General features: G+C 40.1%; 1 protein-coding gene across 1 annotated transcript in view; it reads right to left on the bottom strand.

Annotated features, from left to right (window-relative positions):
• The window catches only part of LOC104966606 (ubiquitin-associated and SH3 domain-containing protein B-like), a 57,222-nt gene that overhangs the window by 16,875 nt on the left and 19,471 nt on the right, over window positions 1-20,876 (bottom strand). Inside the window, exons 6-13 of the mRNA XM_010795792.1 lie at window positions 18,204-18,274; window positions 9,722-9,775; window positions 8,102-8,288; window positions 7,717-7,915; window positions 6,058-6,227; window positions 5,754-5,962; window positions 5,200-5,344; window positions 1,824-1,887 (exon numbers count right to left, since the gene is read on the bottom strand). Of these exons, the coding sequence (XP_010794094.1) occupies window positions 1,824-1,887; window positions 5,200-5,344; window positions 5,754-5,962; window positions 6,058-6,227; window positions 7,717-7,915; window positions 8,102-8,288; window positions 9,722-9,775; window positions 18,204-18,274 (1,099 nt within the window). The remainder of the gene's footprint in view (window positions 1-1,823; window positions 1,888-5,199; window positions 5,345-5,753; window positions 5,963-6,057; window positions 6,228-7,716; window positions 7,916-8,101; window positions 8,289-9,721; window positions 9,776-18,203; window positions 18,275-20,876) is intronic.

The following is a 20,876-nucleotide window of genomic DNA, read 5'->3' as shown; positions in this document are numbered from 1 at the left end:
TTGTGTCCATTCAAACGCTTTTTCATTGTTACCCAAGGCGGTGGGTTTGCTAAGGACGCTCCCCTGTGTGCCGTTGGCAGTCTCATGCTATCGATATTATTTATGTTATGTTGTGTAACTGTTTAATGGTGTTATCTTTATTGCTACCCCCTTCCCCGTCAATTTATAGTGTTGGTCCACAGCGCAAATGTATTAGTTTAAAAAAATCCGCATCTAAAATTGTGGCATGGATACGTTATTTTCCCCTGTGCAATTCTCCATTTACTCAACAATAACACATAATTACCCTTGTGTTTATTTATTTGTTTGATTAATAAACACAAGTTGGAGTCCGTCAGGGTCGAGGGTCGGAGCAGCTCATTTGCTTTAGAGAATTTTACACCCGGATGTAAGTATTCTCTCCGCTTCGCTTGACAAACCCAAACCCCGTGATAGTCCTCAAGCTCTGTGATTGGAGAGTGTGCTCCGAGGGTTACGCCGAGCGTCGAACAGCACTTGAAATGGGATGGAACCACGGCAGACTGTCCAAAACTGGATTTGAACGGGTCCAAGAAGAAGAAGAAACGAGTGCTCAGGGACCGTCTACAAAGTGAAACTCCGAAAAAAGAGAATACAATAATATTCAATCACCATTATATAGCTCAGCGGTTTTCAAAGTGTGAGGCGCGCCTCCCCTGGGGGGCGCCAGAGAGCTTCAGGGGAGGCGCAGCGTGAGACACAAAAGAACGAGAAAAAGACGAGTAAAGTGACACTTGCCCACTTGTGGCTGTCTGTGGAGACCGAGTTCCCCCACCTCGCCAAAAAGGCTGTAAAAGTGCTCATTCCCTTCACCTCCCCCTACCTGTGTGAGTGCAGGTTTTCCGCATTGACTTTGATCAAAAGCAAGTACCGGTAAAGGCTGCAGCCAGAGGATGATCTGCGTTTATTCCTGTGCGCATCAAAGACGCAGACTCATTGTTCCCACTAAAGTAGGCTGAGTGTAATGAGGAGGCAAAGTTGACGTTCAGTGTGTTGCCTGGAGCATATAAGGATGTATCCACCATGTTGAAAATGTTAAAAATGTTTATAAAAACATAAAGATAAAAAGGTTTAAAAAAGTTATTGTTGAATGTTTTAAGGAGGTGACGCTACTCAGCCAATCAAATGGGTGCAGTCAGTGAGTCAGCACGATAGATGCAAACACACACACAGAGACAGAGGAGAGAAACAGTCGGAGTCATTTCAAATGGCGTGCTCAAAAAAGAGAAAACAGAGCATTTAATTAAATGTTCTCTTACTGGACCTCTTTGAAATGCAATTGAATACCCCTGCATTATAGCAACAACAACAACAACAACAACAATAAAAATAATACTAGCAATAATAATTGGGAGGGGGTGCGCGGCTGTTCTCATGTGCTCACCTTCCCACACTTTGAAACCCCTGTTTTAGACCGTTATAGCGCGTTTGCACCTCTCGGCCTCCGTATAAATCTGACGGACAATGTCTGTCTCACTGCAGAGTGAACTCTTCACGATGTCAGACACACACCGTTCGTCCGTTTAAAAATCATAAATAAATTGTATTTATTTATTTCATATTCATCTGAGCTTTTACGAATCCTCAACAGGATAATACATTCATAAAATGTTTTATGACAATTTGCAAATATAACAAAACATGTATTTTTCTGCTAGCCTACATTTAATTGACAGAAACAGCTGAGACGCTAAAAGGTGAAATATGCTTTCTAATCACTGTAATGTTCCTCCTAAATAATAAAAACGATGTTTGAACCCCCATTGAATCACAGAAACACCTCGTATTGAACACAGTGCCGTTACCTGGCACGGAGCTCTGGGCGATGATCACCTCGCTCGGGAGAACCAGGCTGGACAGCTTCTGCACCTCTGGAAGGAAATACAAATACAAGATATAATTAAAAATGGCACTTTAATAATAACAATAATAATAATAATAATAATAATGCATTTTATTTATGGGCGCCTTTCAAAGCTCTCAAGGAGACCTTACAGAGCATCATTAGAAACAAGCAACAAAGACGGTCAAACAGTAATTTAAGACTTTAAAAAAATAAATTAAAAACAACGATCACTTTAGAGGAATTATGATATAGAATACGCCAGTTTAAAAAGGTGGGTTTTCAGGCGGGATTTGAAGGTTGAGAGTGAGTCCATGTTGCGGATGTCTTGTGGGACAGAGCTCCAGAGACGGGGGGCAGAGCGGCTGAAGGCTCGTGACCTCACGGTGGTCCGGCGGGCAGAAGGTACATGAAAGCAGAGGAGGACCGGAGAGCACGAGAGGGAGTGGAGGTGTGAAGGAGTTCAGAGAGATATGGAGGTGTGAAGGGCCTCGAAGGTGAGGGGGAGCAACGTGTTGAAGTGGATGCGGTATTTAACGGGGATCCGGGGAGTTGTTGGAGACCCGGAGTGATATGATCAGTGGAGGGACTTCGGGTAAAGATACGGGCGTTTCTAAACTCCTCTGATCACATTGTATTATTTTAATAACTAAACTTGATCAGAAACACTAATGAACAATGTGACACTGCATTTTAACTCCATTCACTTTAACAGTTTAAAGTGGAACATCATCTTATTAATTAATATTCTGTGTCTTTATTCATAATTAAATATCTTCTTTACAGCATTAAATGTTACAGCTAAATGTTTTATTTTTACTGCAGAGATTGGTATTTCACACTCAATCAAATGTGTGTAATGTTGTAAAGTATATCCTATGTTTCTCTTATATAAAGAGGAAGTGTTGACCTGTACATTTGATTTAATTGATTATTGTTTATTAATTAATCTAAATAAGTCACGGTCCGGTTGAACGCCGTGATCTCGGCTCGGATCGAGAAAAATGAATTCCTTTATATAATTATGTAATCATGTCGTCACCGGGCTCCTGTTGCTCGTTAACTAATTAGCGAAATGTCCCAAAGAGTCTCTGATAGGTGATCACATCACCCCCATCACAACCCTTCTGTTCAAAAGAGCCTTTTCCCGGACCTTTTATTTATTTTGTATTGTTTTTTTGTACTGCTTTTTATTCATTCCACCGTGTTGTGTGCTGTTTTTATACTGTTCATGCTCACTGCTTGTAGCACTTCGGGATTTGAACTCAAATATGAAGTGCGTTATAAAAGAAACCCATTATTATTATTATTATTAATAAGAGGCTCGTCAGTCCCCACCTGCTCCCTGGCTAAATGACGCACTGCGTGCTAATAGAACCATCCTTCGGGCAGAAGAGCGGAAACGGTGGAAATCCAAACACCATGACAACCTCCTAACCTATCAGGCTCTCCTCTCCTCTTTCTCTGCTTCCATCTCTCAGGCAAAAAGCACTTTCTTTCAAGATAAGATCCAGTCTTCCTATCCCAATCCCCAAAAACTATTTTCCATCTTCTCCACCCTCTTGGACCCCCCAAAGCCCCTCCCCCCTCCTCCCTTCTGTCAAGCGACTTTGTTAACTTTGAAAAAAAGGTTGATGATATTCGCTCTTCTTTTTCTGACTCACCTTTACTCACCGCTGGGTCACCAGACNCCTCGGCCTAGGTGAAAGACGAGATCTACCTATTGCAGAATTGAGTGAAAAAGATGGCCCAGACAATGCTTCCAATTTGAGGCTTTTTATATAGGCTAATTGCAATTAGCCTATATAAAAAGCCTCAAATTGGAAGCATTGTCTGGGCCATCTTTTTCACTCAATTCTGCAATAGGTAGATCTCGTCTTTCACCTAGGCCGAGGTCGGTGATCTTGGGCTTAAAAAGGTTGGTGACCACTGATGTAGACGGTTCGGCCACAGGAGGCCGACAGGGAAACGTAGAAACGATAACGATAACGGGTCCCAAAGGGGGTAGATCTGCAGACTCAACGCTCTGGGGGGACCAAACGGCTCCGTGATTATGCCCTATACAATAAATTCCTGATAACGAAAATACTGACGGGCTGTCAGGAGAGGGGGGGAAAAAGAGAGACTCCATATATAGAGTCGTTATTCATTTGTTTTAAAGCTCAATAAATAACAAAGAAGACCTTTGACCGGCCCTTTTATAATTTTGTCCGGAAGATTTAAACTTTAGGGGCATGTTGACCGGCGAAAAAAAATTCTAACGGAAACTCTGCCGCACGGTTCCCTCGTCCCTTGGAAGAGGCGGAGAGGTGGGTGTTTTTCATCTGCTGGTGGACTACCGGAGAGATTTACAGCAGGAGCAAACGCTTGCCTCGGGGAGGGAGAAAAAGAGCCAGAGCCCTGGCCCCTGCCTCTGCTGCTAAATCCACCACGGAAAATAAACAGATGGCAACCATGCATGCTCTGGAAGTCTTCTTCGCTGCTTTCGGTGTATTTTGTGGCGGAAGTACAGCGCCACTTACAGGCCCGGCATATGTACTACAGCGTCTCCAGCGGGTCGAGCGGTCTCGTGTGGACGGACACGTTTCTGGTGCCGCTTGCGTGTGGACGGAATACTTTTTTGATATCGAATTCGGTTTGTTTTTGTTACCGTCTCTGTGTGGCTAGGGTCTATAAATGTGGATATAGAGAGGGGTATGACATGCACTGTTACCAGTCGGCTACCAAGGCGCTTTTTGTCATAGGGGAACCATGAGGGTATTTTCTCTTGTCTGAAAGAGGCCCTTTCCTGTATTGTGTTCAATAGTTTTTTATGCATGTAAATGGTCTGCCAAGGCTAAAATCCCTGTGCTCCCCCCAGAGGGAGTTTCTCTCCCTCACCCTGCCTGAAACGCCACCATTGCACTCCTTTATTTACTTCCATAACATAATGACATCACTATGTAACACTTGCGCTTCTATCGGCTAGTGCTCCAACGCATTGTACATGATAGTCTAAGGGGCGGGACATCTCTAAACTGTTGAACAATCACAACAGAGCCGGCCGGCTAACCAATCAGAGCAGACTGGGCTCTGGTTTCAGACCGAGGGTGAAAAGAGGTGCTGCAGCACAGGCAGTATGAGAAAAATAAAGAGCTTTTTGAACATTAAAGCATGGAGACACGTCACAGTAGACATACAAATATGAACCTGAAAAAAATTGCATAATATGTCCTCACTAATGACATTAACGAAAAGGTTTTGCCAGGATCATCTTTTTTATATTCTTTTTTCATCTGTTCTGCCGTTAGGGGGGACATGAGCAAAAACAACAATAACAGTTATAAAAGCTAACGTACCTGCATTGGATGACAGATGAGACTGAGGGTGGGGGTATCTCCAGGACTGCTGTTCTCCATCCGTCGGCTGTCCAGCAGCCCGTCAAACATCCCTCTGTCCTTACTGCTCCTGTCACTTGGCCCACAGCTGAAGAAGGAATGGGAGCTGTGGGGGGAGAGCAATTCAATAATTGGCAATACCTTCCTCCATTAAAATAAATTGTTATACTTTCAGCAAATATAAGTTAAAAGGCAAGATGAACATTTTAAGAGGGGCCACAAATTATTCCCATTCATTTTTAACTGGCTAACATTTGGATCTAAAAACACCTCAGTGCAAGACTAAGTTAGAATGGCTTGTGATTGACTGGAAAATTGCACTTTTGATAAACAAATGACACGTACTTATAAATTAATAGTATTAGTATTTAATTGTTTCTTTACATCCCCAGATGAAATTCAGAGTATTTTTCTTTGATATTATTACATTTTTCTACCATATGTTTTTTTAAACTTTTTATATGGTTTAGGCATTTAGGACCATCTCCTGTGCCAGTGAGGCGTGCACTGCTTACCCGTGGAACACCCAGGTCTCAGACTCATCCGCCAGGCTGACGTAGTTCTCAGGCAGCAGGCCGGACAGCCCTGAGCCCAGCGAGGTCCCGTACACCCAGCCCTCGCTGGTAATGCTCTGATCCACCGGAGACATGAAGACAAAATCTCCAGGAACCAGCTCCAGCTCATCCTCGTTCTGAGGCGAGTAGGGGTACATTACCCGCAGCGTCTGCAGAGGAACTCATTAACTAACGTAGTGACATTTACAACTCATAAATAGGCATCACTGACCTTGAAATATGTATGGTTTTGAATATTACCCACCTCATGGTTTGCAAAACGAATGTCCCGTGAAAACAAGACTGCCAGCCAATCACAGCCCAGCTTAACTTCAATGCCCTTGGCCAGTTTCTCCAGCGAAGGCAGGTGATTGGTGGGGAAGTTGTAGGCCAGTGTTACATGGAGCTGCTTCTTATGAGGCTCCACATGCACCTCTGGAAGAAAAAACGTCCGTGGTTCAAGAAGTTTCAGTAAGGTCAATCTTCCATAATCATCAGAGAGTCCAACCAGCGCTCAACATTTCCCCATCAGATTCAAAAGACACACTGATCTTTACCAGAAACAGAAATATGACAGTGCGTTAGTGCCAACACCATGGATCTAATCTGATTAAGCTCTGAGCTGCCTGAAATACTCTTTGGCAGTCAGTATCATTTTCGCCTGTGTTTAAAGGAGAGTTACAGCGACAGATGAGCGAGAGTTTTAATAACCCGCCACGACCGCCACCCTGACCAAACATTTACTTACATTGCTGGGAGAGACAGCCGGTCACCACACATTACACGGCCATGGTATAGTGATGAACTGATGCTGAACTCTATACCAGCGGTGAAAAGGAACCAAGTACATTTACTCAGCTACTGTAATTAAGTGCATTTGATGGTGCTTGTACTCTACATGAGTGTTTCCTGGGGCTGTCAAAGTTAATGTGATAATAACGCGTTAATGCAACTTCCTTTCATTTTGTCACTAGTTTTTGCACACATGTTTCTTGACCCTCAGCCCGCTCCATAGTTTGGGAAATCAGGCAGCAATGGTGCAATAAAGTTGTGAATGGCGAGCAAAAGAAAAAGCCTGAAATGTTTATAAAAGTATATATTTGTATAAGGCCATCATATTTGTCCATAAGTTTATTGAAAACATGGAGAAAATATCCCTTTAAGGTACATTTAATGTCCAATCTGCATAATGAATACTTGGTACGTGAAGTATTTTTTGATGCTAAAACTATTAATCTTTTACTGAAGTTACATTGTTAAGTAACAAAAAGACTTTTACTTGTAACAATTCCTAAACAAGTGGTAATCCCAGGGCATTGTGTTTATTTGATTCTTTATGTAAACAGGCAGGCTCATTGAGAGCAGAGTATGAAACACAAGCACACACATAATGAAGATAATGCTGTGTTGCGCTTCACTGCTAATGCTTGTTGAAGTGGCTGATTTCTGGCTTTAACTTATATAAAGCCACATGAGGTCAGGTGAGGCTGTCCAACACACTTTTCCCAAATAGAATGCATTGATATGTTGTTGAGTTCTTCTTAAACAAGATGATGATTTATTCAGCAATAAACTCTGGTTGACTCTCTGGGAAACAAAAGAAATCCAACTTCCAAATGTCACTACTGTAATCAGGCAATTGATTGTCAAAAATACTTAAAATAGTGTGCCAAATAATGCGATCTTCTTTGTAAAATAATGCGCCAAATAACGTGGTCAGAAAACTGTAGGCCCTCCGCCATCTTACTGGAGAACACTAAAATTATCTCGTCTATTTAAAGCCCCGCCCACCACAGGTGCCCACAATCAAAACATATTTATATAAATACTAGCTTTCATAAGTATATTTCAAACATGATATTTAAACTCAAAATATATCTAAGATATGCTCAGCTTAAAAGGCCCCAATACTTGTGCTTCCTACCTGCCTTCTTGGCGGCCTCTGTGGAGAAGTCAGCGGCAAACTGCTTGAGGATGTCGGCCACCGTCTCCTCCACGAACAGGCCGATGAAGTTGGAGGATGTGTAGAGCTCCAGAGGCAGAGGGCTGGGGAATCGACCCCGCCACTGCTGGACGGACGCCTGCAGGGCCTCACACAGGTCTTCCACTTTGTGGTCTGCACACTGTGTGGAAGGAGGGTTCATGGGAAATTGGAAAATGTAAAAAAATTGTTCTTTGTTGTGCAGACAGAGGTGAGTTAGGGTAATGAAGTACATGTCTGAAATAGTCATAACACACAGGATGCAATCACAGTCCAACTGATATTAATGAGCATTATTTATTGTCCTTCGTGAAGCTGTACAACTCACCATGAAGAACTGGCAGAGGGTAATGTGGGGGAAAATGTTGTGTGCTTTGTTTTTGCCACATGTGACGCGGCTCTGCTGCCAGAAGTGTGAGAGCTGGTTCTGCAGGGGTCCGCTGGGCCGCAGGTAGAGGACAAACTCCCTGGGCAGAGGGTCGTCCAGGAACGGGTCATCTACATGAGAGAAGAGCCTGGAGGGAGAGGGAGCAAGCCTTCAGTTACTTTGAAGCTTCTATTGAGGTTTAGAAATGATGCTTCAAATGTCTGTCATTATTATAATAATAAAGTTATTCGATTCATTCGAGTACAATGACTGGGGCAAGCAGATGCGCAAAGTGGGGCAATACAAAATTGATTGAAGCAGAATATATTATTTTTTAAAATATTTTTTGTGCAACCAGTCCCTTTATTATAGAGATAAAATAGTAATGGGGAAGCAGAAGCGACAACATGCGTAAAATGGTCCCTGGCCGGATTGGAACCAGGGTCCTTCACTTGGCGCTACAGTACATGGGCAGCCAGCTAATTCACACTATTGGTCTTTACAACACTCGGGAGTTTTTTTAAATGTTCACATTTGCCTGAATCATGCATATGCAGCTACAACTTGAATCTAATTCTACAAATAGTATCATACTTATAATAAGTTCAAGATCCACTTTAATTAATCCCAAGGGAGAATTCAGTTTTTCCCTCTGGTGTAATTTTATAATTACACATAGGACCTATAGACATGCACTGATGGAAAGGTGTCAGAGTGAAAGGGCTGCCAGTGTTCCGGCGCCAGTGAGCAGTTAGGGTTCAGTGCCTTACTCAAGGACACCTTGGCAGTTCACAGGAGGCGAACTGGCACCTCTTCAGCTACCAGTCCACACTCCGTATATTTTTGGTCCAATCGGGACCTGAACCGGGGACCCCTCAGTTCCCAAGCTGAGTTCCTTCCAGACTGAGCTACTGCGTCCCATATTGGTCTATCCTACTCCTTAGATGCAAAAATACCAGCTTCAAACACAATTCATATGAATAGACGTACAAAATACATTTAAAAGCATTTGAATGTCTATGTTATGAACAAAACATTGAGGCTTCTGACTCTTCAGTACAGCTCTTTCGATGGTAGCATCACTCTCCCTTGAGGTCAATGACAACAAACATTTTAAAAGAACTCTCTGGCATTCAATATTCCAATGATCCTATTTGCTCTACAATAACTTTGTTCTGCCAAATGCATTCAAAATATGCAACATGCTTCAATTTACCAGCACTTTGATAACATAGTGTGTAAATTATTTTTCTAATTTGGTGACATTTCTTATCACAGATATTTGTATTAAATCTGTTGAGAGGAAGCTAATGAAACTATTAAATGTATCATTATTAATATTATATTTTGTATTATTATTATTATTATTATTATTATTGTTATTTATTTGCCTACAGAGGTTGCATTTCATTTCTCAAAAGTAAGAGGGCTGCTCGAAAGGAATCAATAAAATCATTATTTCTCAACAATATACACAGGATAAACTGTACCAATTTGTACAACAGAGGGCAGTATAACACACATTTTCCGTAACTTTGGATGGGTCGATAAACTATACATAAATGTAATGTTTTCACTCACCAGTCACATGCTGCTTGAACACTCCGACCTCCTGTTGATACCAGAGCTTTCAGTCTGTAAGAGAGCAAAGCAGGAAAAGAAAATCTCATTATTTTCACATTACATGTTATTTAGCTGACACTGTAATCCAAAGCAACTACAACATACACTTCAATTTCCAGACATGCCTAAGAGAGCAATTCAGGGTTAAGTATCTTGCCCAAGGAAACGTACAAATGTTGGCTACAGGTCATTTTAACACACTGAGAATTTTCATCTACATTGTAATCATGTATAGAGTGAAAATATGCGCAGTAATAGAGTTTGAATAGCCAGCAAGGAGAAATGTGGAGAAGATACTTATATCTGAAAGAAGTTAATCACTGATCTTCTCTTTTCAGGAGTTTTCTGGCAGATAAAAGAAAAACTGTCTTGGATCCACACCTACAGTGGGGCAAAAAAGTATTTAGCCAGCCACCAATTGTGCAAGTTCTCCCACTTCAAAAGATGAGAGAAGCCTGTAATTTTCATCCTAGGTAGGTACACTTCAACTATGAGAGACAGAATGGGGGGAAAGAATCCAGGAAATCACATTGTAGGATTTTTTATGAATTAATTGGTAAATTCCTCGGTCAAATAAGTATTTGGTCACCTACAAACAAACAAGATTTCTGGCTCTCACAGAGCTGTAACTTCTTCTTTAAGACTCCACACAAGATCTCACCCCGTGGGGTCAAAACGATCACAAGAACGGTGAGCAAAAATCCCAGAACCACACGGGGGGACCTAGTCAATGACCTGTAGAGAGCTGGGACCAAAGNATGGGCTGGGATCGAACCCACAACCTTCTGGTTGAAAGACGACCACACTCCCTCACAGCCACAGTCGCCCAAAATATACGATTTTTTTCAACAACTCATTTGTATTTCTTCATTTACTGTATATCTATATACTCAAGCAATCTTTCTCTGCAGAAACCTCTATGTACAGAGCATGAAGTGTGTTATATTTGGTGCAAAAGTTTGCATTTGGTAAGTGTTTATGTAGTTTTTAGTGCAGTTCTTCACTTAGCAGGAGAAATTAGGTGTTTTGCACTTTGGGTGTGTGGTTTTGTGAATTGTGTTTAGTGTTCTGAGAAACTGAGCAATTAAAAAAAAAATGTGTGTTAGCAACCGGGTCATTCTACAGAAAAGGTGGAAGTGCTGTCACTTACTTTTGCACACACCAAAATACATGACGTTGACCTAATACTCACATTCATTATATATGTTGAATAAATAGAGATTGTCTTTGCAATGGTACTAAATAAAAAATTAATAAAAAATGGTTTTATACGTAAATTGCCATTTATTTAAAATGCCAAGTTCAAGGAACTGCCTTGTTACTTTGATCATACATGGAAGTGGAGCCTATAGTTTTAATTTAAAAGATTTTTTTTTCAATAAATAAATCTAATTTATATTTACATAACATTACGAGCATCAAAAACTGAAATGGTAAAAAACGCAAATTATTATTAATAATATCAAATAAATGTCAGTCACCCAAAATTACGTCATTGGTGTTACTGCTACACAAAACGCTTTTATTTTTGAAATAATGTACTGTCTCTGAAGTGCCTCCTGTAACAAGAGATCATTTGAGGCAGTGCAGTGGACAAAGACATAAGGAAAGTCAGNTTAAATATAACACTGAAATGGTAAAAAAAAACGCAGATTATTATTAATAATATCAAATAAGTGTCAGTCACCCAAAATTACGTCATTTGTGCTACTGCTACACAAAACGCTTTTATTTTTGAAATAATGTACTGTCTCTGAAGTGCCTCCTGTAACAAGAGATCATTTGAGGGAGTGCAGTGGACAAAGACATAAGGAAAGTCAGATACTTCTTACTTTGTTTGTTAAAGGTGTCATTTTATCTTCAAATTTGACGTGCGTCTTTCAAGTCTGTCTGTTACTCATTGCATAGCCCTAGGGGTGAACATTTGAATGGGATAATGTATTGTATTGAAGAGTTAAACTATTTTGATATTGACTGAAGCCATATTTGGTCTGACACATTGCAGCCATTTTGTTAAAATGGTAGTGTTTTCTCCAAATTGTCACTGGTGTTACCGTGGTGTTACTCTTCTTCCTGGTAACACGTAACACCAGTGACATTCCTATACAAAATATGCTTTGTATAATGTATACAAATGATAAAAACACTTTAAGCTCTAGCCTACTTGTTGTGGATTCATCAAGTTAAGAGTTAGTTATTGCTATTTAACAGGTTTTAGATGTGTTTAGAAGGAATATATTTCAGCAGATTTGTATCACCCAGATTCCACCTTTTCTGTAGAATGACTCAACACCATTAAACAGTTACACAACATAACAGAAATAATATCGATAGCAGCGTCCTTAGCAACCACCTTGGTAACAATGAAAACGTTGAATGGACACAATTTCCTGAAGTAATCTTCGTAATAACTAGCAAACTAAAGGTCATGTACATCCACTGCACACATAATCTGAAATAACAACTCATATTTCTAACATCAAATGACATCAAAACGCATTTTAATGGCCAAACTAACTTTAAAATAGGCATTTTCCACCGAGAATAAAACGAAGTTCGGCCATGTTTTTTTTTTCTGCAAGGAGAAATTTGAAGATCACGTGACATAGACGCCAGCTATTGGAATTAATGGTGAAAAAAACGTAGGGATCCTACAATTTCAGAGGCGTTTTTGTAGAAATACTACGTCCTACGTTGTGGACCAACGTAGTTATTAGACGTTTATTATTACACGCCATAGTTTATGGGCGCTGTTTTTTTTTGGCGCCCCCGATGGGTTGATGCCCTTAGCATTCGCCTATACTGCCTATGTATGCCAAGGGCCGGCTGAAAAACAGCATGATAGGAGACATTTAAAGGTTAATAAGTTATATATGTGTTTTTTTGTTATGTACTGGGAAGGAAAAAAAAGTTAACAGATGTCCATGTTTTTGTTTACGTTAGTGGAAGTAATTGGATTTCCATGAAAAGAGATGTCAGATAAACGCAGCTTCCCTCTTGCTCCCTGTGAAAAAAGGCCCAGAGCGACATTGAGTTGGCAGACGCTGCCAAGGCTTAAAGTGACCTGGAGCTCTGAACTGACTATATTTACCCCTCTGTCACAGACAAACACACGCAAACAAGTATGTAGAGTCAAACACAGTAAGACGGATAAACATAATGTATTTCATATCTCATCCAGACATCTCATATAATAAACTAAGCTTGATGAAGCACACACTCATACTAGAGCTTATTAAAAAAGTACTATGACCTTTGATTACATAATGAAAAGTGTCGTCATCGATTACGTCAAAACGAAATTCTGAAAACACTTTTGATACTAAAAATAAAAAAGAGTGTGTGTGTGTGTGTGTGTGTGTGTGTGTGTGTGTGTGTTTGTGTCTGTGATGCTTCTGACCCATTTAGGGCCTCCTGCTCAGCCAGATGAGCAGATGAATGTTTTTTTGCCTTCGGCTACTCAGCTCAGGCACATCTGTGGCAGACTGCAGCACTGGAGGCTGGACCTTGACCATGTGTGTTTGTGTGTGTGTTGATTTTCTGAACTTGAATGTATGTGAACTTAGAATTATACATTTAGAAGGCTGATATTCATGTTTTTAAAGCAATGTATGCTCAATATGTGCATGCTTTTAAACTGTTGGGGTTTTGGATTCCACACACACACACACACACACACACACACACACACACACACACACACACACACACACACACACACACACACACACACACACACACACACACACACTATTATTCTGGATTCACAAGGACACAGGAAGAAAAGGATAAGACAAAAAAAAAACCTGCAGTGTTAGTGTTTTACCACTAGCTGGCAGCAGACTATTCTACTGATTTGATAATCATCAGTCTACAGGTTCCATCTCATAGCAAGACAACGCATATGTGTATAACCTCCTGACAAAAAAAGGCAAAAGGACATTTAGAAAAAGATATAGAACCAACTTATTATTACCAACTTATTATTAAGGTTTATTCGCCACTAACTGATGTGATTTAATATTTATTGATCAAATTTAATAAAGCGATATGTTATTTCGGAACCAGGAAGATATGTTTTGGCATCTTTGTATTTGAACATGTTCTTCCATGAGAAATGCGCCTCCTCATGAAAATCTTAATAAATTATCAAATGCCTGGGGACAACCATAACATTTACATTTTTGTTGGAATTTGTTTCTCAAAAATGTACAATGTCAAGAATATTGAATCTCATCTCATTATTTTATTTAGTTAATAAGGTTTTTCATGAATTATCTCAAGGTTTTGACCTTAAATTAAGTAATGGAACTAGTTAATGAGGTAAGTACCTAATCATTGTCATACACAACATCTAACATATTCAGTTGCCAGACAGTAGAATGAATATTTTGCAGGTTCAGATTGTGTCTCCTGGTGGCGAGTGCCCACAAATCTTAAACATCTGCCAGGTGTCACCATCAGCTCCAACCATCTGCTGGTCCAGGTGGGGGGGAGTGTGTACGATGCAGAGTGTAAGAGGTGGCCGACTTTTACACCCTCTAACCTGCACACAGAAGCTAACACACGCTGAACAGGTATATCCCAGAGATGACTCAAGAAAATGTTCTAGTTGTTGTTTTTTACTGGCCACGACGAGGACGTTTAACAACCCTGTTATGAAACTGGGGTCCCTTAATTAGAATTTTTTAATTGCTGCAGGGATGTATGGCATGGTCACACATCTAAAAAGGCAGGCCTGCCCTTGTGATGTTCAAACTTCATTAGTTAAAGCTGCTTCACTGGGCTCACTGTTGTTGCTTCATATTGGCATGCTTTTATGTCCATCCACCAGATTCACAATGGAAAATCTTTATTCTCACCCAGTTGTTTACAATGAAATGCTAGAAGACTTGAAATTATATTGATGAAATGCCATTTGAACTTCAAGCTTTTTAAAACCGTTATCTGCCAATATAAAGTCTGGAGTTGGAATATTTTGTGTGAAGAATTTCAAAGGAACGCATTTTCCAAAACGTAATGATTTTGTAGGACAGTTACCGAAAATACAATAAGAACTATAAAGCCTACCTTTATCTCGACCCATTGTGACTGTATTATTTCTACTGTGGCATTTTTAAACTGTTCTCAATCCAATTGGATTTTTTTATGACAAATAGATCTTAAAATGTTTTCATCTCCAATTTTGCAATTATTTACCCTATCAGTTTTTCTTTCATTTTGTTCTTCGACACTGTCCTGTGACAAAAAATGTGAGCATCAGTCAAAATGGAAATGGGAAAAGCAATCTTCCATTTCAACGTTGCATGTTCTTTTTCTCAGTGTCTAGTTTAACTTCTCTTTTGGTTTTACCTCCAGATACAATATATGGTTTCTAATCTAACTGTGTTTCTGTGTCACATCAAACTTTGTAGCAATGCAATGTTATCACAACTAATGAAGATAAAGGCCTAAAAACAATTTACAGTATGTACCATCCAGTGTTTTCTTTGAAAGGTGCCCTATTATGCTAATTGTCAGGTTCATATTGTGTGCCTCTACTGGGACATGTCTCCATGCTTTAATGTTAAAAAAGTGCTTTTATTTTCTAATACTACCACCTCTTTTCTATTCACCCTCTGTCTGAAACCAGAGCCCAGTCTGCTCGAATTGGTTAGCTGGGCGGCTCTGTTGTGATTGGTCAACTTTACCCAAAAGTGTAGTGATGCCATTATTTTACTGAAGTAAACAAAGAAGTCCGATGGAAGAGTTTCAGGCAGGGGGGGAGTGTGTGGGAGAGGAACTCACAGCCTTTACAGACCATTTACATGCACAAAAACATGTAAACACACTACAGGAAAGGGAAACCCAAAACAGCGCAGTCAATTAAGCAAATAATCTAAAACATCATATTTATTTTCAAGTAGCAATGATTATTAGTGGAACTAGAAATTAAATCAGTCAGGACAATATGCATCCCCTAACCTAAACAAAGTAGGTGTTTTAACCAGAAATCAAGTATTCATATCATTTAATCATACATTTTGTTAATCTTAACAAATGTCAGCCATGCTGGGATCTAATCCGACAATGTTACGTGTGGAGGGCAACTAAGTAACTCCGTATCTAAAATAACTTGTATAAAAGTTTTTCTCAAACATAACTTTTTGCATTATTTGAAACTCATGCACTAACACGTAACATGTTATATTCCAATTTTCACATAGATACTTTGCTGGTTCCAGAATCATGACTGACATACAGAACCTGTTATTCTCTCTTCTGTCTATTTCCTGCACGTGCACGTACACGGTCACATAATCACATTTTCACCCCCCTCCGTCGTCCTCAATGCTGCTCGTCTCCTCTTCTCTCGCTGATGGAGTCAGGCTCAGGGAGGGGAGGGGGGGTGGATCTCCTGCTGACTGTCATCAGCCAAAGCTTCTCCTACACAAATACACACAAAATAACACACAAACACATCTATCTATCTATCGTGCCCTCCTGCAGAAGCCAATATTAGGCAGCTAGCACTTTATTTATTTGTATTACCACACCATGAGATCAGATTAAAGGAGGTTTATTGTCCGTCGCTCTTCAAGAGCCTGAGAGTCCTGATTTTAATTTGACTCTGTTCTCTGAACTGTTCAATATTGAAAACATCAACTGTTGATAAAAGGATCCTCATAATAAGAGCTTTACAACAGCAGACACACAAACACATGATCAGAAGTTATCTCTCTGTAAATTGAGGCATCTGAAATCCTTCCCTGTTAATGGAGCGGTGTGGTATACATTGAATCAGTCAATCATTCTTTATGTGTCTGAACTGTTATACATTACATTAAAGCTTTTTCAGATGATAGAAACTTGACAGGCTTTCAACAGTACACTTACATGAACCCATGTAGTTGCTGCTTTTCTGTTTCTAGAACTCTGTTCTGTAGTCCATTAAAAACATGAGGGTCAGAAAGATAGGATCTTATTAGATAAATGCTGTAGCTCTCAGTATATTAAGGTAACTCAGTCTGATCTGCTCTGTAAACTGTGCAATATCTTGGTTCAGTTCCTATTCTTAAACATAGTCTTTCTTTAATTGTAGAAATAAGCATCAGAAGCATATTTTACTGAGACGTCTGAATGTAAACGGAAATCAAAACCAGTCTGTTCCTACTGAAAGTTATACTGTATGGCCGTAGAAAAAATGAAAGATCAGTCGGATAACTCATAATTCAGTTGGAGTATGAGGGGCCATTAGCCAAGTTAAAATGGTTTATTTCAACTGGGTATTTTTTAGTTGTTCTGGTTACATTGTACCCATCAACGTCAACGCAGAGATCTCATAATGCAGCGTTGTAGGAAATAACTATAACAGTGCAACAGACAAGAAGGAGAGAACTAAGGCACATGATACAATTACAAACCTCTCTGAGAAAATATAAAGCTGCATCTGCTGGCTAAAACACATATTTCTAAATCTTAGACTCTTGCAGCAAAGTGGAGTTGTCATTTAGGGTTAAGGAGCTTTCATAGTGCCGATCTGGATCATGGATTTTCCAATTGCATTCACTGTAACTCACCTGAGTCCAGTTCAGACCGTTCTATTGGATTTCTGTCCATTCCACTCCAGTCTCCACAGTCCAGCCCAGAGACAAAAAGAGGCATGACAGCTGGCTAGTAATTACACTGCTGGCCCCGGTAATGTGATTTATTAGGTCAGGCTGAAGAAGCTACTAAGTCACTCAGCCAGGCAGTGCAAGAAAGCGTTCCCAGTCCTCGCACTCTGACAGGGAAATTCACTGCCTGTGGCACCCTCTGGTGGAAGGAACCCTGAAGTGCACCCTGCATCTAAAAACATATGGTCATTATATACGTATCTGCTGCCCTCAGCTGTGAAATGAAGATTGAAGAAGAAGAAGATTCAACTTATTGTCATTAAGTAGTACAGGTACTATGTAAAAAAACGGTTTCTCTGCATTTGACCCATCCTAGTGTTAAGAGCAGTGGGCTGCCATTAAGTATGGCACCCAGGGAGCAGTGTAGGGAACGGTGCCTTGCTCAGGGACACCTCGGTAGCACTTGGTCTTTCTGGGACATGAACTGGTGACCATCCAATTGCCAAGCCAAGTCCCTATGGACTTCGCCACCACCGCCCCAAATGAGACTATAGGTGAGGTGAGGTGATGAATCTCATTTATAACTGAGGGAGGCAGATGATTCCTGTCAGCAGGAAACACTGTAGGCCTGATCTCTGTAAAAGTGTTCTCCATCTTTTCCTCTTTGAATTGATAAGACATGTCGATAAAATGTAGAATTGCATATACTGTATGGCCATTTAGTTTAGCTCTATAGTGATCTTAGCTATTGCCTCTCCTCTCAGGAGCTGAATCACTGTGTTGCTGCAGCAAATGTCTTGATCAATTCTCATGCCAAAACGTCCTATAAATCTTCAGTGTCTGACCTCAGTTCTAGCTCTCCGATGCTCTCCTTGTGTTTTGAGTCCTTGATCAGCCAGAAGTATTCTGTGTCCTCCTGCCAAAAGTGTATACGAAAGGTATTGCTGAAAGACAAGTTGCAATGATTTTTCTCTAAAAGATTGGTGATCTTAAAAATGTTCTGTTCAGATTCAAAAAGATTCAAAGGTTTTATTGTCATATGTTTGTCTACAGTGTAGACATTACTATGACATTCTTCTGACCTGAGCTCCTCCAACAATGCAACATATATAATAACATACAAAAATACAAATTAAAAAGTAGTGCAAAAAGTGTCATTAGGAAGCCCCATATGCTAGATTACTACTAGGTTGGTTTAACAGACTGGTGAAATAAACAGTTCTGAAACCCATGCCCATTTTAGTTGATGTATTTTAGGCCTGGGGCTTTGTATGAAGTTCATACTAGGCCCTATTCCATTTTCTAATAATTGTAGCCTCAACGCTACAGCATATAATTATGTTTTGGACATGGACATTAGCGTTTCTCTATCTGAATGGCTGTACTGTATTTTTCTTCTTTTTTTGTTTCTTCCCTGTTGGCCTCAGCCAGTCCATCATCAGGCGTTCCTTTCACTTCGCCTCCATGTTTTTAGAGACGCTTCATTCATGGTACATTTTCCCTACATCTCAGGCCGCAGCACCCCATCAGCTGCCTGATACTTCAATCAATGATAAATCAGCTCATAGCTTCCAAAGGAACGGAGGGGGGTCGAGGGTCGCACGGCGCTCAGTACAATGTAAGGTTTGCAATCACACCTGTGGGATGGCGATGTGTATCATGAAGATAGGTATGACGCATGAAAGGCTATTATTCATGTGAGGGTGCACAAGAGGATTTCAATTATAGTAATGTCAGACTTTGTAGGTGGATGTCACAAAGGAGGTTTTTGAGCATATACAGTGTTTGTCATTGTGTGTGTATGTGTGGTAAATTGTGGGTATGTCACTCCTAGTTTTTTTCACTTTGAATCCCCATCAGAGGACATCAAGGAGCTGATGTGGAGTATGAACTCCACCCAGAGTGCCCTCCTCAGGCTAGTGGGGGGATTATTATGTAGACTGCCAAGTTAAAAGGGTCAATAAGCTCTTTATTGCACCATAGCTCACAATGACCATAATATTATATCTGTAGAAGCTTGATAGGTGTATTGATCAATACAAATAAGTGAGTGGGTGCTTTTAAACTGCCTTGAATGGTTTATTGTAAGTGTTAGAAGTTAAAATAAACTGCTGTCAAGGCATTTCTTTGTAATGTATTTTGGTTGGATGACTGCTTTAATTTGGTTGGTTAGTTGACGTACTGTATACAAGACAACACAACTCCATCTACTTTAAACATATTGGTTTATTCTTTGAATCAGTGTTTCTGCATATGATTGTGAATAACTTACACGCATTGCATATGCATTCTGTTATTTTTTCTCATCAGCTATTTCCACAGTATTGTAATTATTTTAACCCCAGGTAAGCTTCATCACTTTAAACCAAAGCCAATTACAACATATGTTTGGCTGTATTCAAGTGTGTTTGTGTGCAAATTGAAAATATGCAAAGTAATTTTCTTTTCTTATTTATTTCAAGGCCATCGGAATTCACATCAATAATATGATAAGGTGATTGTCAGGGATTAAGATTTATGTGTGTTTATTCAGTTATTAATTCACAAGGTGAGTGTAGCCAAAACAAATAAATAGGTTTAACTTGGAGTGCATTTACCCATGAGCGTATAGACTCAACAATGTGCAATATAATATAGCATATTTTTTATAATGAAAGAACCCAATTAAAAAGCTTTGACACGTTGTGTGGGACGTCTTCGGAGGTGAGTCTCAAACTTAATGCCAAGGAGAAGAGGTGGAAAGTGGAGGAGTGGTGCATTCATTCACTCTGCAGCGCACTTTCTTGTTTCATGATTTAACAAGTTCTCAAATTAATAGGAGTAATGGCCTTAACAGGATCCCCAAAAAAGAGTTGAGGAAGGAAACACTCACAAAATGCACAACTTCACAAAATGCACAACTTTGGTTCCAAAATAGGCGATCCCCTATTGAAAGAATGTTACAAATCGCAATTAAAAGCAAAATCTGTCATGAAAATTCATCTTGTTTGAGTTTCATTAAGATGTTTGCAGATTAACAGGCTATAAACTTCTTCTTGAAAGAATATCCACCCTCAGGGTGAGCAGAGCCAAGCCAAGATGACCATTCAAGAACTTTGAGGTGTCTCTCCAACAAACTCTCTGTACGGTTTCCTCTCAGTCTACGGAAAAGTCCTTTGACGGTCGACCAAGCTCTTTCTATATGTGACTGCCAGTCTGGGGGTTCACCAACCACCTGCTGGGGTTTGTGGTGTAGTGGTTGTTCCCCATGTTACTCAGCACTCTCATGTATGCCCTCCACTCATTACTAATAATGTTACTTCCTGACTTAACACGCCGTCTAATCAGAGGGACAAGGTGGCATCTTGATTGTTTCCCACTAGTTTCAACACTAATCTCCGCCTTTTGTCTTTAACTCCCATCATTCCGAAGACCCATTTCTTCCTTCTCCAGGTATGTCCAAAGCGTCCACGTGCATGTTAACAAAAAATAAATCATCACATCATCTTAGTTAACAAAAGATTGCACACAAATTACAT

Source organism: Notothenia coriiceps, unplaced genomic scaffold (assembly GCF_000735185.1).
Source record: "Notothenia coriiceps isolate Sejong01 unplaced genomic scaffold, NC01 NC01_scaffold00037246, whole genome shotgun sequence".
Lineage (NCBI taxonomy): Eukaryota > Metazoa > Chordata > Actinopteri > Perciformes > Nototheniidae > Notothenia > Notothenia coriiceps.
The sequence above is the reverse complement of the archived record's forward strand: the minus strand, read 5'-3'. Positions and strand labels throughout refer to the sequence as shown.